Here is a 15,743-nt window from a genome sequence, read left to right as displayed (position 1 = left end):
AAAATAGCGTTCAGCGTTTGTTTTGCAGTGAGCCGTTATAGGGACTCACTGCTTGCACCCCGAGCAGCAAGAGTGATGCCGCCAAGCTTCGTCCCCGGGAACTACACTCAGCATCTCAGCATCAAGCCGCCATAACTTTGAACTGTGTCTGTGAGCATCTGTGCTTTATCTCGATTTATTTTGTGCATCCGTTAGCAAGATGTGTCCTAAGGTATCAGAAAAGCGTAAGAGATGTTACGCTTAACATAAAACTGGACGTAAGTAAACGTTTTGATCGTGGTGAATGAAATAAAGACATTGTGCGTACGTTGAGCTTGCCTGGTCTTCCATTCATACTACTTAAACGCAGAAAGAAAGAATCTTGAAAGCTGCCGATGTTACTATTGGTTCTGTTAGTAGCAAAGTGGTCTCTTTTAGTGGCCACTTACGTGAGATTTTCGCTATGATTGACAGTGCTGCAATGATTGCAGAAAAGTATGACTTTAATTTTGAAAGGGCACGTAGATTTAGGGCAGGTTTGCAATGTTTTGAGTGCTTACAAAGAACTGTATGATAGAAAAATGCATGAGGCTAAGCAGTCAGGCATACTGTCGTATTTCAAGCCTTCCATATCAGCCACAGCAGACGAAGAACCTTGACCTTCGACATCGAGGCAGGCAGACAGAGAAGAAGGTGTAGACGTTAGTGACCTGCCCTGATGGATTCAGGCGACGATGAGATGTTAATAGATGACCCTCTTCCTCTCTCTCCTACACCACAGTCTCCTGTACCTCCCATCACCCCAATCTCCGACGACTCAGCCAACACACCATCATCACCACCACCACCACATCTCAACCTTCCAGTGTGCTCGCTGTCTTCCCAATTCTGGTAAGTGAAACTACACCGTACATACATTATTTCTACTTTATATAGGCTGTGTATTTATCATATCATTCCTGCTTTTACTATATATTAGTGTTATTTTAAGTTTTATGTGTTATTTGGTAGGTTACTTTTTGGGTCTGGGAACGCTCAAAAAATTTTCCCATATAAATTAATGGTAATTGCTTCTTCACTTTACGCCATTTTGGCTTATGAAAGGTTTCATAGGAACGCTGTGCTTTCGGATAGCAGGGGAAACCTGTACTTTGGTAATAAATTTGCTCTGTACCTTTGTAGTAGTCAACCTGATGTGCCTTCTCTGCATTGCCACCTTAGAAGTGGAAACCAAACTTCTGTACAATGCTACAGGCCAGTTCACATCTGTTCCCATGTATAGCATCAAAACAATCCTATGTTTATTTCAATAAAGGCTGATACTTTCTCCATTAGTCGAGTCTAGCCTGCTGGGCATGTCTCACAGATGTGCATTTAGCAACGTATTACTAAGACAAGCACCGTGTGCTTCACGTTACGTGGCAGCCGCTTATTAGGGACAACTTTTAAAAAAGAAATCGAGAAAATCGCCAGGATTCCCTTTGTTTATTTGGGACATTGTGGTGCTTAATTCGTACAGGAGAATGTTGCTGAACATTTTTTTAACTGAGTCAGTCACTTGCAATTCTGTGGTCTTTGGACTACACCATACTTAGAATGAACAGTTTTTAAATAGCATCAGTTGTGTGTGTTTGTTTTCAAAAAGTAGTGATTTTTGTCACTAATAGGATTAGGACAATTTAGACCCGTTTTGCTCACTGTGGTTTCAAGCTTTCAAGCTTGGAGATTGCCAGAAATGGCCGTGAGTAAAAATGAAACATTTCACTACTTCAACAAGTTAAGGACTATGAAGAGTTTGAAGATATCAACAATCATAGTGAATGTTATGATGAAAATGAAGATTTGGTGGATGCAGTTGTCCAAAATATTGTTTAAAGGAAGTGCATTGTATGTTTCACCCGCCATCCGAAGGTAGAACGTTTCCTCTGAAACGGTTCGTAAGCCGGAATGTAGTAAAGCGAAGAAGCAATTACCATTTATTTATATGGGAAAAATTTGTGAGCGTTTGCAGACCTAAAAATAACCTACCAAATCATGCCAAATAACACATAAAACCTAAAATAACAGTATCATATAGTAAAAGCAGGAATTATATGATAAATTCACAGCCTATATAAATTAGAAATACTTCTCTACAACGATTGCCTGCACTGTTCTCCGTAGCGAAAATCTCACGCAAGCGCTCTTGGCAGAAACACGGCGCAAGCGCTCTTGGCAAAACACTCTATCCAGTAACCTTTAAGCTATGAAGCTGCCAAATCATACAAAATAACACATAAAAATACACAGAATATATAAAGTAGAAATAATGTATGTACAGTGTAGTATCACTTACGGAATTGGGAAGTCAGCGCTGAGCACACTGATGATGGTGTGTTAGGCTGAGTCGTTGGAGGTTGGGATGGTGCAGTGGCCCCCACCCTCTGGGCAGCGAAACCGATACCGGGTCGCGAAGCGTGCAGGGGTACAGCGGTAGTTGGGACGCATCCAGCACATCTTTAAGAAAAAAGGCGAAATAAACAAGCTAATTAATTAGGTGCCGCCCGGCACGTAAATGTCGGCCCAGATCAGAGGCGATTGCCAATTGCATCGCCTCTGATCTGGGCCGACATTTACGTGCCAGTCAGCACCTAATTAATCAGCTTGCTAATTTTGGCTTTTTTCTTAGACATGCTGGATGCCTCCCAGCTACCGCTGCATTCTCTGCAAATTGGTATCTGTCCGTGGCCCGGAGGTTGGGACCTCTGGGGTGGTGGGACAGGGGGTGTCATCTCATCGTCGATCAGGGCAGGCAGGTCATCTTCTTCTATGTCTGCCTGCCTCGATGTCGAAGGTCGAGGTTCGTCGTCAGCTATGGCTGATGTGGAAGGCTTGAAAAACGACAGTATGCTTGACTGCTAGCCTCACGCATTTTTTTATCATACGGTTCTTTGTAAACCATCTTGAAAATATGCCCTAAACCGACGTACCCTTTCAAAATTAAAGTCGTACTTTATCATTGCAGCGAAAATCTCATGCAGTTGCTTCATGTTCAGTTCCTGGACGACTTCACTTTCGGTCCGTTCGCTGCTGCATTTGGTTTTGATTGTTATCTTTTCCTCTTCCAATTGCTTCATCTATCAGTTCTTGGTCATGAGATGCCAAAACCTCTTCAACATCATCTTCGTCAACTTCCACAAGCCAAACTCACTTTGTCCTTACTTCGTTCACCACGGTCGAAACGCTTAATTATGTCTAGTTTTACGCTAAGCCCTTACGAGCTCAAATTTTAGGCTTTTCTGATACCTTAGAACTCATCTTGCAAACTGATACTCACAGGCACGTGTTTAAGCAATACCGGCGAGAATGCCGTTCCGAATCTGGGTGAGAGCGGCTGCTTTATTCGCGCGCTGCCTTTTCTCGTAACAGTGAGGTTTCGTAAAGCGAACGTTCAAAAAGCGGGGGACACCTGTATCTGAATTGGGTGTCTGCACTGATTTTCTTCATTTACAGTCAATCAGAAAAACATGGCAGCATTGAATTCCTTTGTCTTTAAATGTTAGAAACTAATATTCTTCTTTATAGTAGTGTGGTACTATTGATAGTGTTCTAATTTGTTCTGTATTTCTTTTAAATACATAATTTGTTACTTTTTTAAAAATACTATTTTGAAAACTATTTCCATGAAACTTTGGCTAATTGAGGCAGCCGCTTAATTGAGCCAAAATATACTGGTGCCAGTATGCCAGTATGACCCATTTAATTGGAATCCTCTTATTTTTGCTCTTTCCCAATAATGCGTGTCTCAGATGTGTAACTTGAATTGTTTGTCCTTCCTCGTATGTTTTTTGCCCTGTTGAATTTCTCTCTTTTTCAGATATTCAGCACTTGTTTCTGATTTCTAATATTTCATTAACTTTCTTGATCATTTGTTGTATTGTGTGTTTTATGTAAGGGGATATCCAAATCCTTTTATACTTCCTTTTTTATTTTTTCTTCTGAAGAGGCAGCCACATTTTCCAAAATCACACTCCTATCTGTCACTTTAACCTGTCCCATTTGTTTGCAGGATCTTTGCATTTTCACAAGTTGCTACTTTACAATCATTGCATTACGTTGCACCCCCTTCCTACAGGCTACAAGGATACAGGCCATCAGGTCCAGGCAACTTGTCAACCTTAATCCCGATTCATTTAATAACTTCTTATAGCAATGGTGGCTACGTGAACTTCCCCCTTCCAAATGTTTCTTCATTATTATTTCAATCTGTTTCACTTGTTCAGGAAGCTTTAAAGATGTGAACAAATCTGGGTTAGAGAATACTGAATATAAGGAAAGATTGGATAAGCTTGGTTTGTTTTCTCTGAAGTGTCAGATGCTGAGAGGTGACCTGAAAGATATATATAAAATTGGCAGTCATAGAGTGGGTCCTTTTTTCCCCCGGTGTGGAAATGTCAGATACTAGCTTTAACATGAGGAAAAATGTTTAAGATATTTGAGTCAAGTTTTTTTTTACTCAGAGCAGTAGGTGCCTGGAAAGCGCTTGGGGACAACAGCATTCATATTTATACAAGCACATGACAAGCAGGGGATGGAGGGATACAGACCTTTTGCAGGCAGACATAAGTGGTTTAAATCGGCATCGTGGTTTGCATAGACATCATAGGCTGAAGGGCATGTACCTGTGCTCTGTGCTTTAAATATTCAGGTTGTCAGTCCCTTTAAAATTGTACTATTCAACTCTCTTCCATTTTCCTTGCAGATTGTTATAACTCATTTCTACATTAAACCTCATCGGCTATGTGTATGCCTGTTTTATCCATCACGGTCCTCATGTCTGCTACCATTTTCGTCTACCTGCACGTCTGAATATTGCATCACTGTTGCCTTTTTTGTCGGAAGTTCAAAGTAAAATTTTATTATCTAAGTACATATATGTCTCCATATACAACCCTGAAGTTCATTCTCTTTTGGGCATACTCAGCAAATCTATAAAATATTAACTATAACGAGATCTGAAGGATCAATTGAAATGCTGAAAACAACAAACAGTGCAAATGCAAATATAAATAAATAGTAGTAAATAACATGAGATAATGAGATAGAGCCTTTGAAAGTAAGGTCATTGGTTAAGGAACATTTCAGTGATGGGGCAAGCGAGGTATAGTTACACACATCAAAGTTGCTGGTGAATGCAGCAGGCCAGGCAGCATCTGTAGGAAGAAGTGCAGTCGACGTTTCAGGCCGAGACCCTTCATCAGGACTAACTGAAGGAAGAGTGAGTAAGGGATTTGAAAGTTGGAGGGGGAGGGGGAGATCGAGATCCGAAATGATAGGAGAAGACAGGAGGGGGAGGGATAGAGCCAAGAGCTGGACAGGTGATAGGCAAAAGGGGATACGAGAGGATCATGGGACAGGAGGTCCGGGAAGAAAGACAAGGTGGGGGAGGGGACCCAGAGGATGGGCAAGAGGTATATTCAGAGGGACAGAGGGAGAAAAAGGAGAGTGAGAGAAAGAATGTGCATAAAAATAAGTAACAGATGGGGTACGAGGGGGAGGTGGGGCCTTAGCGGAAGTTAGAGAAGTCGATGTTCATGCCATCAGGTTGGAGGCTACCCAGACGGAATATAAGGTGTTGTTCCTCCAACCTGAGTGTGGCTTCATCTTTACAGTAGAGGAGCCACATTCAGGTTGGAGGATACTGTAAAGATGAAGCCACACTCAGGTTGGAGGATACTGTAAAGATGAAGCCATACTCAGGTTGGAGGACACGGCCTCCTCTACTGTAAAGATGAAGCCACACTCAGGTTGGAGGAACAACACCTTATATTCCGTCTGGGTAGCCTCCAACCTGATGGCATGAACATCGACTTCTCTAACTTCCGCTAAGGCCCCACCTCCCCCTCGTACCCCATCTGTTACTTATTTTTATGCACACATTCTTTCTCTCACTCTCCTTTTTCTCCCTCTGTCCCTCTGAATATACCTCTTGCCCATCCTCTGGGTTCCCCCCCCCCTTGTCTTTCTTCCTGAACCTCCTGTCCCATGATCCTCTCGTATCCCCTTTTGCCTATCACCTGTCCAGCTCTTGGCTCTATCCCTCCCCCTCCTGTCTTCTCCTATCATTTAGGATCTCCCCCTCCCCCTCCAACTTTAAAATCCCTTACTCACTCTTCCTTCAGTTAGTCCTGACGAAGGGTCTCGGCCTGAAACGTCGACTGCACCTCTTCCTACAGCTGCTGCCTGGCCTGCTGCGTTCACCAGCAACTTTGTGTGTTGCTTGAATTTCCAGCATCTGCAGAATTCCTGTTGTTTGTGAGGTATAGTTATCCACTTTTATTCAGGAGCCTGATGGTTGAGGGGTAATAATTGTCCCTAAACTTGGGGGTGCGAGTACCTTCTACCTGATGGCAGCTGTGAGAAGGGAGCGTGACCTGGGTTGTGGGGTTCTGTGATGATGGATGCTACTTTCCAACGATAGCGTTCCACGCAGATGCTGGGAGGACTTAACCTGTGATGTATTGGACTGAATACAGTACTTTTTGAAGGATTTTCTGTTTAAAGGCATTGGTGTTTCCATACCAGGCCGTAATGCAGCCAGTCAATATACCCTCCACTACACATCTGTGGAAGTTTGTCAAAGTTTAGATGTCATTCTGAATCTCTGCAGACTCCGAAGGAAGTAGAGACAATTGCATGTTTTCTTTGCAATTACACTTGAGTGGTGGGTTCAGGGCTGGTCCTCTGAAATAGTAGCAGCCAGGAATTTTTAAGTTGCTAACCTTCTCCATCTTTGATCCCCTGATGAGGACTGACTTATGGACCTCTGGTTTTCCTCTCCTGGTCTTGCTGACATTGAATGAGAGGTTGTTGTTATGACACCACTCAGGCGGATTTTCCATCTCCCTCCTACATGCTGATTCATCACCACCTTTGATTCAGCACATGACAGTGGTGTCATCAGCAAATTTGAATTTTGCATTGGAGTTGTGTTTAGTTACACAGTTACAAGTGTAAAGTGAGTAGAGCAGGGGGCTAAGCACATAGTCTTGTTATTTCAGGTGTATTCATCCAGATCAATAATACTTTCTGAAAAAAAAAGTAGCTGTAGTTCTGCCACCAGTCTGTGGAGAATGTCACTGTTTGGTGTTAATATTTTTGATTAGTGATCAGATTATTTCTTAGCTACTTATTATGTCCTTTTCAGTTTTGCAGAGACTAACTTTTTAAACAAGACTGTTTGTGAAATACTATTTAAACAACTGCACTATTCTCATCAGCCCTCAGTGCTGCTTTGATCAAGAACTCAGCCATTTCCCTCAGTTTCCCTGTAATAAGTTCAAACTGATGTTTATTAAAAACTACATTTTTTCATACCAATTTATTATTTCCAGAATATTGCCTTTTAAAATTTTGCCAGACATAAGATTATTTGTAGTTGAGTTTTCTGTTTTTTTTGAACAGAAATGTATCTTTTGTAGTTCTCTGATAATATTTAACTAGAATTGGAAAATTGTGACCAGAACTTCTATTTTCTTTTATCAACCTTGCTGGCCTGTGGTCCTGTCTGGACTTCACTTTGAGGATTGCTAATATTTTAAATCTAGTTTCACCTTCTGTATCTCTGTAGCATTGTTTTTTTGTGTAGTAACAGCATTTCATTTTTTCATGTAGTTGATTATTACAAATAACAGGCAACACATAAGAGCTAAATGTGCAATAACTGCATGAGGCTAAGCAATGCAAATCATATATTTGGTAGAAAATAACTCATTAGTTTTGTGTAAACCTTTGACACTTGATATTGTCACATGATTAATTGGCCCATAGAATTACTGTTTTGTCTGTTTTCTGTCTTTAGGCTTTCTTTCTTTTTTTGCATGTATCTAAATCCAGTTTTCTTTTCTCCATTGTTTTGTCACAGTCATGTTAAAAACTATATTATTTGTAGGCTAAGGCAATGTTAGATCGACATTTGTGATCAGATTCATGTAATAGTTATTGTTGTAACTTATGGGTATGATAATAGGACTTTATTCTTGTAATTTGTGCAGCAAGACATTCACTTGTTTTCATAAAGAATGGATGGGTGGATTTTTCGGTAAATTAGTTTCCAAAAGCTCATCAGATGATTCATATTATGAAAGTAAAACATGGTGATTAAATAATCCATAATCTTACTAATATTGAAGGATAATTTTCCAAAAGTAGATCTCGGTGTTCTATTGAAGTTTTGATTTGAAGTAAATGCATATTAATTGCTTGCAACTTTTTTGAATGTTGAACTGTAGTGTATTTGTGTGTTGTGGGGGAAATAATTTCATTTATTGAGATACAGCATGGAGTAGGCACTTCCAGCCCTTTGAGCCACATTGCCCAGATATTCCCCGATTTAATGGTAGCCTAATCGTGGGGTAATTTATAATGACCAATTAACCTACCAGCTAGTACGTCTTTGGACTGAAAGAGGAATCCAGAGCACCCGGAGGAAACCCACGCGGTCATAAGGAGAATGTACGAACTCCTTATAGGCAGCAGGAGGAATTGAACTGGGGTTGCCTGTACTGTAAAACATTGTGCTAACCACTACACTACAATTTAGAACTCGATATTGGAGTATGAGTACTGATGTAGTGCAGAACAGTTGATGCCCTCATGAACTAGGCTTTCAGTTTGGCATAAAAGAGGTGAATTGAATTTTCCTTATTTTCTTGTTTGGCAAATAATTGGAGTGGTCATGCACTGGAAGCCCAACAGAGTTGGACCTTCAGTTATCAATGATCATATCCATTGGTGTTAATTATAGCTTTCTGTTTTCACTATTTCTCTGAATAACTAGTGCAGTAACTTATAATCCTGTTTGACAATAGCTATGAATGTGACTTATTTCCAAAAGATGTTTGATAAATATCAGTAACACAGCTTTTGGTGTGCTGTCACATGCTCCAGAGTTTGATCCTGATCTTGGATGCTGCATTTTTGCAGTTGTTACATTTTCCCTGTAATTGTATACTTTTTTTCAGATGCCCCAATATCCTTCTGCATGGAAGTATGTGCTACAGGTCGACCTTCACTAATCCGGCACCATTGGGACCTGAGGAGTGCCGGATTAGTGAAAATGCTGAATTACAGAAGGATCACATTAAGCATAATCAGTGCCGGATTTTCGAAGGAACCGGATTACAGGTAGTCGGATTAGTGAAGGTGGACCTGTAGTTGATAATACAGTTAGCTACTGTAAATTCTCCCTGGTGCAGGTGGCTAGCAGGAGAATTGGGAGTGAGGAATATTTGCTAGGGATGGAAGAGGAATAATTTGGTTGAGTGTAGTTAGCTTGATGGTTGGTGTGAATGTGATGGGAAAGGGTCTGTTTCTGTGCTGTGTAATTATGATTCTCTATTGTTAACTGTACATTGTAATCATCCATTTTTTTAAGACTTGTCATGTTACTGAGTCCTGATTAAATTTTCACAAGCTGCATTGGGTATCATGTTGAATTATCAAGTGTATTGCATTCTAGTCAGTGTTCTGAATGATTTTCCAAATATAAGTTGGAAAATGTGGCTCTTAAGAGTACATTTAAAAAAAAACTCATTGAGATACTTTTGGTGTGAAACCAAATTTTTATTAATATACTTTCTCAAGTGCCTGATCTCCTAAATAATAATGTGAAATAAAGATAGGAGTTGAGCATCCAGCTCTTTGAGCCTGCTCGCCATTCATCAAAATCATGCTGCTTTTTAAATCTTGGTATCCTTTTCCTGAGCCCCTTTTCCTTGGGTCCCTTAATATCCCGATATCTATTAGTCTATTTTAAATGAGCATAATGATTCTATGCTTTCATATCATCATATGCTTGTTGAAGAGATTTCTCTCTTTCTGGCATAATCAGCCAAATCCTTAATCCAAGATGGACAATTGGTTCTGAATGACTCAATGAGGTAAAAGATCCTCCTGAATGTAACTAGTCAAGTCTGTTAGAATTTTATAACTTGCAATGAAATCTGTTCTCATTCTTTTAAACTCTAGCAAGCACAATCCCAGTCTACTCAATCTTTCATTTCATAAACCTGCCATTCTTGAAACCATTCCAGTGAATCCTTAGTGCGTTCTCTCCATGTCAAGCACATCATCTCATGTACAAACGTTTGTACATCTCACTCGCAATAGCCTATAATGTATTTGTAATAAGTACATCAATGGAAGTAGTCATCAATATGTTTTAAAATTTAAAAAAACCTTGCTTAGCATGTAATAAAGTAACATTTACTTAACACAAATGCATGGAAATATGCAGGTCACGTGAGTGATAGGAATGCCATGCAGAATGTAGTAAAATGTGGACAAGGGGAAAATATCGAAAAATACATGCAAGTTTTTCTAATTTGAGCAAATATTAAAAGTGGCCAATAGGAGATGGCTACAGCATTAAGAAAATCCCTCTTCATCCAGTTAGTCCTGACGAAGGGTCTCGGCCTGAAACGTCGACTGCACCTCTTCCTACTGATGCTGCTTGGCCTGCTGCGTTCACCAGCAACTTTGATGTGTGTTGTTTAAGAAAATGCTGCTTTTTTTTTTAGCAATTACAAATCGTTGACTAACATTGTATATTATCACTTGCCAATTAACAATTTAGGAATGTTTTTCTAAAAGCATTAATTTTAGTGTACTTGAAGGCTAAATTTTGGATGATAGTTTCAAGTCCCAAACCTCATCCCAGGTTGGTTCAGGTTCTAGCGCATGCTAAACATGATTTCCTGTGAAAATCACTGCAGATAATCATATAATAGCTGCTCTTTCAGTGAGGAAGTGGAAGAACCCTCCATCAGTAGAACATTGAAGTGTTCAAAATAAATTTTAATTTCTATTTTTTGCTCTAGTGTCTTGTAAAAGTATTCAGCTCCCAGCCATTTGTTCACATAATACAACTAGGGATCTTGATCTGTTTAACTGGGATTTTTATTTGTGAATCACATGATATGAGTAATTGTCATGAGCAGTTTGCAATTTCAGTTTGACAAGCTGGGTGACAGCAAAATCTTTCAACTGATAATTAGTATTTTAATTTGAAAGTTTATTGGAATAGTTCTAAATAACTTATTTTGCTCTCAGCATTGTATACTATATACTAATGGCTGTGCATGACGAGCAATGGTTCACTGTTTTGAACTCTCCTCTTCTGTGAAGGGGGTGACTGGTCAGCACAAAATTTCACACTCTGGGTACAATATGAAACTGCCCATCTTGAATTGCAGATAGTAATTTGATGTAATTGAATATTGTCTCTTGAGACCCAAGATTTTAAAATTTTATGTCAATGAACATCGTTAACTTTATTCTTATTAAAACAAAATTTTATAAATGCTGATCTTTAACAGTTGTTGCTTGTATTTGTTTTTACAAATTTTAAAACTTCAATTCGGAATGAAGCACTTTCACGTACCGGTGATTTTTTAACTGATGTAATGTGCGTAAGATTGTCTTATGATTTTGGGTATTTTAACAAAAATGCTTAGTCATCTGGACAACATTTGTGGACAAAGAAACAGTTGATGTTTCGTGTCAGTGAGAATGATAACATCGTTGAATAAAGATCATGAGTGAGTTACTATGTTTTGGATTTTAAAAAGCTGAATGGAGTAATATTGTACTTGAATAGTTGAAAGTTTTGGTTATGAAATCAGCATTTTAGTAGCTTTTATGCAACACATACAAAATACTGGACGAACTGGGCAGGCCAGGCAGCATCTGTGGAAAAGAGTACAGTAAACATAATGGGACAGACCCTTCAGCAAGGATACGCTTATTCATCGATGCTGCCTGGCCTGCTGAGTTCCTCCAGAATTTTGAGTGTATTGCTTGGATTTCCAGCACCTGCAGATTTTCTCCTGTTTGTCAGTAGCTTTTATCTCTGGTTTCTGTTTCCTTGTAATGCATTCTTAGTGCTCCCTGGATTGTGCTGTTGCTTTCTGTGCATCAACCTGTTTTTGTATTTGGAGATGTGTGTTTTAGCAGTAATACAGAGGATATTTAAATAAAGGTAATGAGACTGATGGAGACACAGGTACTCAGTGGACTGAATGAGTGAGGGGCTTTGCAGTGTTGCTTAGTTTTAACTGTGCTTTATGATTTCAAATTGACCAAATACCCTGGCGAGAATGTTTATTTTATCGACCAGTTATCCAAGATTGTTTAAAAACAAGCTTTTAGAAAAAATCAGTAACTGTTCATTAACAACCCACTAGTATTCCTGCTTGATTGCAGCACTAGGGTAGGTATTGTTTCTGAAATGGCAATGAAAGAAAATGAAGTTTATTTTCACTGACATATGTTATGGAGTTTATTTTGTGGTGGCAATATAAAGGGAGACACAAAAATTGCTATAAGTTGGAATAAATAGTGCAAAAAAGGGAATAGAGAAGTATTATTCATGGACCCTTCAGAAGAAGCTGTTCCTAAAATATTAAGTATAGACTTCAGGTTCCTGTACCACCTTGTAAACTTAAATTCACCAGACCAATAACCACACACGAACAGTTCTTTACTTTATCCTTTTCGCCTGTTTATTTGTTTGAACTCAGCCGGCGAGAAGCTCGGAGCCAAGCGTCCGAGGGACAGAATTCTCCTCCCTCTGGCAGCTCGTGATGAATTTCTGTCTAACATGCAGAAACGTTACAATTTATAGAACTAGTGAAACAAAGAGCACTCTGTTCAACAAATATTCCCACCAAGTCAGTTAGAGCAAAACTTAATTACTTAGATAAGAGAGTCCACTAAATCAAAGTCTCAATTACAAATGAATGTTCTGTCCAGTACTTATCAGTTATTCTTTCATTAAACAAAGGAGGGAACTTAGTTCAATATGAGAACCCAACTCTACATACATTATCAAGGGACATCTGTGAGTTGTTAATCTAAACAAGCTGCAGGCAGATACTGTAGTGAAGGACAAACTTTGCACACTGTCCAGAACAGAGCACACATGAACTGGCACTTAATTTTAACCTGTTATTTACAAGGGTCCAAGAATCATTTCTTATGTCCCCAATACCCTTAAAACTTCAACCTCTCCAATATTAATATTGAGAAAAAGGCGTGTACTGGATGGTAAGGGTCCTGAACAATGGATGCCGCTTTCTTGAGGTACCACCTTCAAAAGGTGTCCTTGATGGTGGTTTGTGCCCATGAGGGAGCCGGCTGAGTCTACAACCATCTGCAAACTGTTTTGATCTTGCACATTGGAGTCTCCATATCAGGTAATAAGGCAAACACCCAGAATGCTTTCCAAGGTGCATCTGTAGAAATTTGCAAGAGTCTTTGGTGACATACCAAATCTTCACAAACTGCTAATGAAGTATAGCTGCTGGTGTGTCTTTGTGATTGTGTAAAAGTGTCAGGCCCAAGATACTGACTTTCAAGAATCTGAAGTTTCTCACCCTTTCCACTGTTGATCCCACAATGACCGTTGTGTGTTCTCCAACCTCCTCTTCCTGAAGTCCACAGTCAATTTCTTTGTCTTGCTGAAGTTGTTGCAACATCACTCAACTAGCTGAAATGTATTCCTGTATGTCTCCTTGTTCCATCTGAGATTCTACCAACAGCAGTTTTGTCATTTTCAAGTTTATAGATGACATGTGAGCTGTGCTTGGCCACACTGTTATGAATGTAGAGAGAGCAGAGCAGCCGGCTAAGCACGCACCTGTGTTTATTGTCGGCGAGGAGGAGATGTTATTACTGATCTACACTGCCCTGTGGTCTCTGATGAGGAAAGTTGCTGTGTGAACTTCTGATTTGGGGCAGAGCAACGGAGAACTGCAAGTAAACATAGAAACCCTACAGCACAATACAGGCTCTTTGGCCCACAAAGCGGTGCCGAACACGTCCTTGCCTTAGAACTACCTAGGCTTTCCCATAGCCCTGTATTTTTCTAAGCTCCATGTACCTATCCAGGAGTCTCTTAAAAGACCGTGTTGTTTTCACCTCCACCACCGCTGCTGGCAGCCCATTCCATGCACTCACCACTCTCTGCGTTTTTAACAAAAAACAACAGCTTACCCCTAACATCTCTTCTGTACCTACTTCCAAGCACCTTAAAACTATGCCCTCTCCCGTTAGCCATTTCAACCGTGGGAAAAAGCCTCTGACTATCCACATGATCAATGCCTCTCATCATCTTATACACCTCTATCAGGTCACCTCTCATCCTTCATCGCTCTAAGGAGAAAAAGCTGAGTTTACTCAACCTATTCTCATAAGATAAGCTCCCCAATCCAGGCAACATCCTTGTAAATCTCCTCTGCACCCTTTCAATGGTTTCCATGTCCTTCCTGTAGTGAGGCAACCAGAATTGAGCACAGTACTCCAAGTGGGGTCTGACCAGGGTCCTATATAGCTGCAACGTTACCTCTCGGCTCTTAAACTCAATCCCACGGTTGAAGGCCAATGCACCGTATGCCTTCTTAACCACGGACTCAACTTGCGTAGCAGCTTCGTCTTGTGGACTCGGACCCCAAGATCCCTCTGGTCCTCCACACTGCCAAGAGTCTTACCATTAATGCTATATTCTAATATTATATTTGACCTACTAAAATGAACCACCTCACACTTATCTGGGTTGAACTCCATCTGGCACATCTCAGTTTTGCATCCTATCAATGTCCCGCTGTAACCTCTGACCGCCCTCTACACTATCCACAACACCCCCAACCTTTGTGTCATCAGCAAATTTACTAACCCATCCCCCCACTTCGTCATCCAGGTCATTTATAAAAGTCACAAAGAGTGGGGGTCCCAGAACAGATCCCTGAGGCACACCACTGGTCACTGACCTCCATGCAGTATATGACCCATCTACCACCACTCATTGCATTCTGTGAGCAAACCATTTCTGGATCCACGAAGCAATGTCCCCTTGGATTCCATGCCTCCTTACTTTCTCAATAAACCTTGCGTGGGGTACCTTATCAAATGCCTTGCTAAAATCCATATACACTACATCAACGGCTCTACCTTCACCCATGTGTTTAGTCACATCCTCAAAAAATCCAATCAGGCTAGTAAGGCACGACCTGTCTTTGACAAAGCCATGCTGACTATTCCTAATCATATTATGCCTGTCCAACTGTTCATAAATCTTGGCTCTCAGGATCTTCTCCATCAACTTACCAACCACTGAAGTAAGACTCACTGGTCTATAATTTCCTGGGCTATCTCTACTCCCTTTCTTGAATAAGGGAACAACACCTGCAGCCCTCCAAGCCTCCGGAACCTCTCCTGTTCTCATTGATGATGCAAAGATTATCGCCAGAGGCTCAGCAATCTCCTTCCTCACTTTCCACAGTAGTCTGGGGTACATCCCGTCCATTCCCCGTGACTTATCCAACTTGAAACTTTCCAAAAGCTTCAGCACATGCTCAAGCTTTTCAGTCCGCTGCAGGTCATCCTTACAATCACCAAGATTCTTTTCCGTAGTGAATATTGAAGCAAAGTATTCATTAAGTACCTCTGCTATCTCCTCCGGTTCCATACACACTTTTCCACTGTCACACTTGGTTGGTCCTATGCTCTTCACACATTTGTAGAATGCCTTGAGGTTTTCCTTAATCCTGTCCACCAAAACCTTCTCATGGCCCCTTCTGACTCTCCTAATTTCATTCTTAAACTCCTTCCTGCTCGCCTTATAATCTTCTAGATCTCTATCATTACCTAGTTTTTTTTGAACCTTTCGTAAGCTCTTCTTTTCTCCTTGACTAGATTTACAACAGCCTTTGTGCACCACGGTTCCT

The 15,743-nt window shown here is 40.4% G+C and overlaps 1 protein-coding gene across 3 annotated transcripts in view; it reads left to right on the top strand.

The window, feature by feature from the left end:
• ppp4r2b (protein phosphatase 4, regulatory subunit 2b) overlaps positions 1-15,743 on the top strand; it is a 91,928-nt gene that overhangs the window by 6,893 nt on the left and 69,292 nt on the right. The window contains exons 1-2 of one of the 3 annotated variants that reach the window (XM_063067901.1): positions 714-870; positions 8,982-9,144. The exons of 1 other annotated variant lie outside the window; for it this stretch is intronic. In XM_063067901.1, coding sequence (XP_062923971.1) covers positions 729-870; positions 8,982-9,144 — 305 coding nt within the window. In that variant the 5' untranslated portion in view covers positions 714-728. Of the gene's footprint in view, positions 1-713; positions 871-8,981; positions 9,145-15,743 lie in introns of those variants that run through there. One more of the 3 variants, XM_063067900.1, reaches the window with a different exon arrangement.

The sequence above is a fragment of the Mobula hypostoma genome, chromosome 15, assembly GCF_963921235.1.
Source record: "Mobula hypostoma chromosome 15, sMobHyp1.1, whole genome shotgun sequence".
Classification (NCBI taxonomy): domain Eukaryota; kingdom Metazoa; phylum Chordata; class Chondrichthyes; order Myliobatiformes; family Myliobatidae; genus Mobula; species Mobula hypostoma.
The sequence above is the reverse complement of the archived record's forward strand: the minus strand, read 5'-3'. Positions and strand labels throughout refer to the sequence as shown.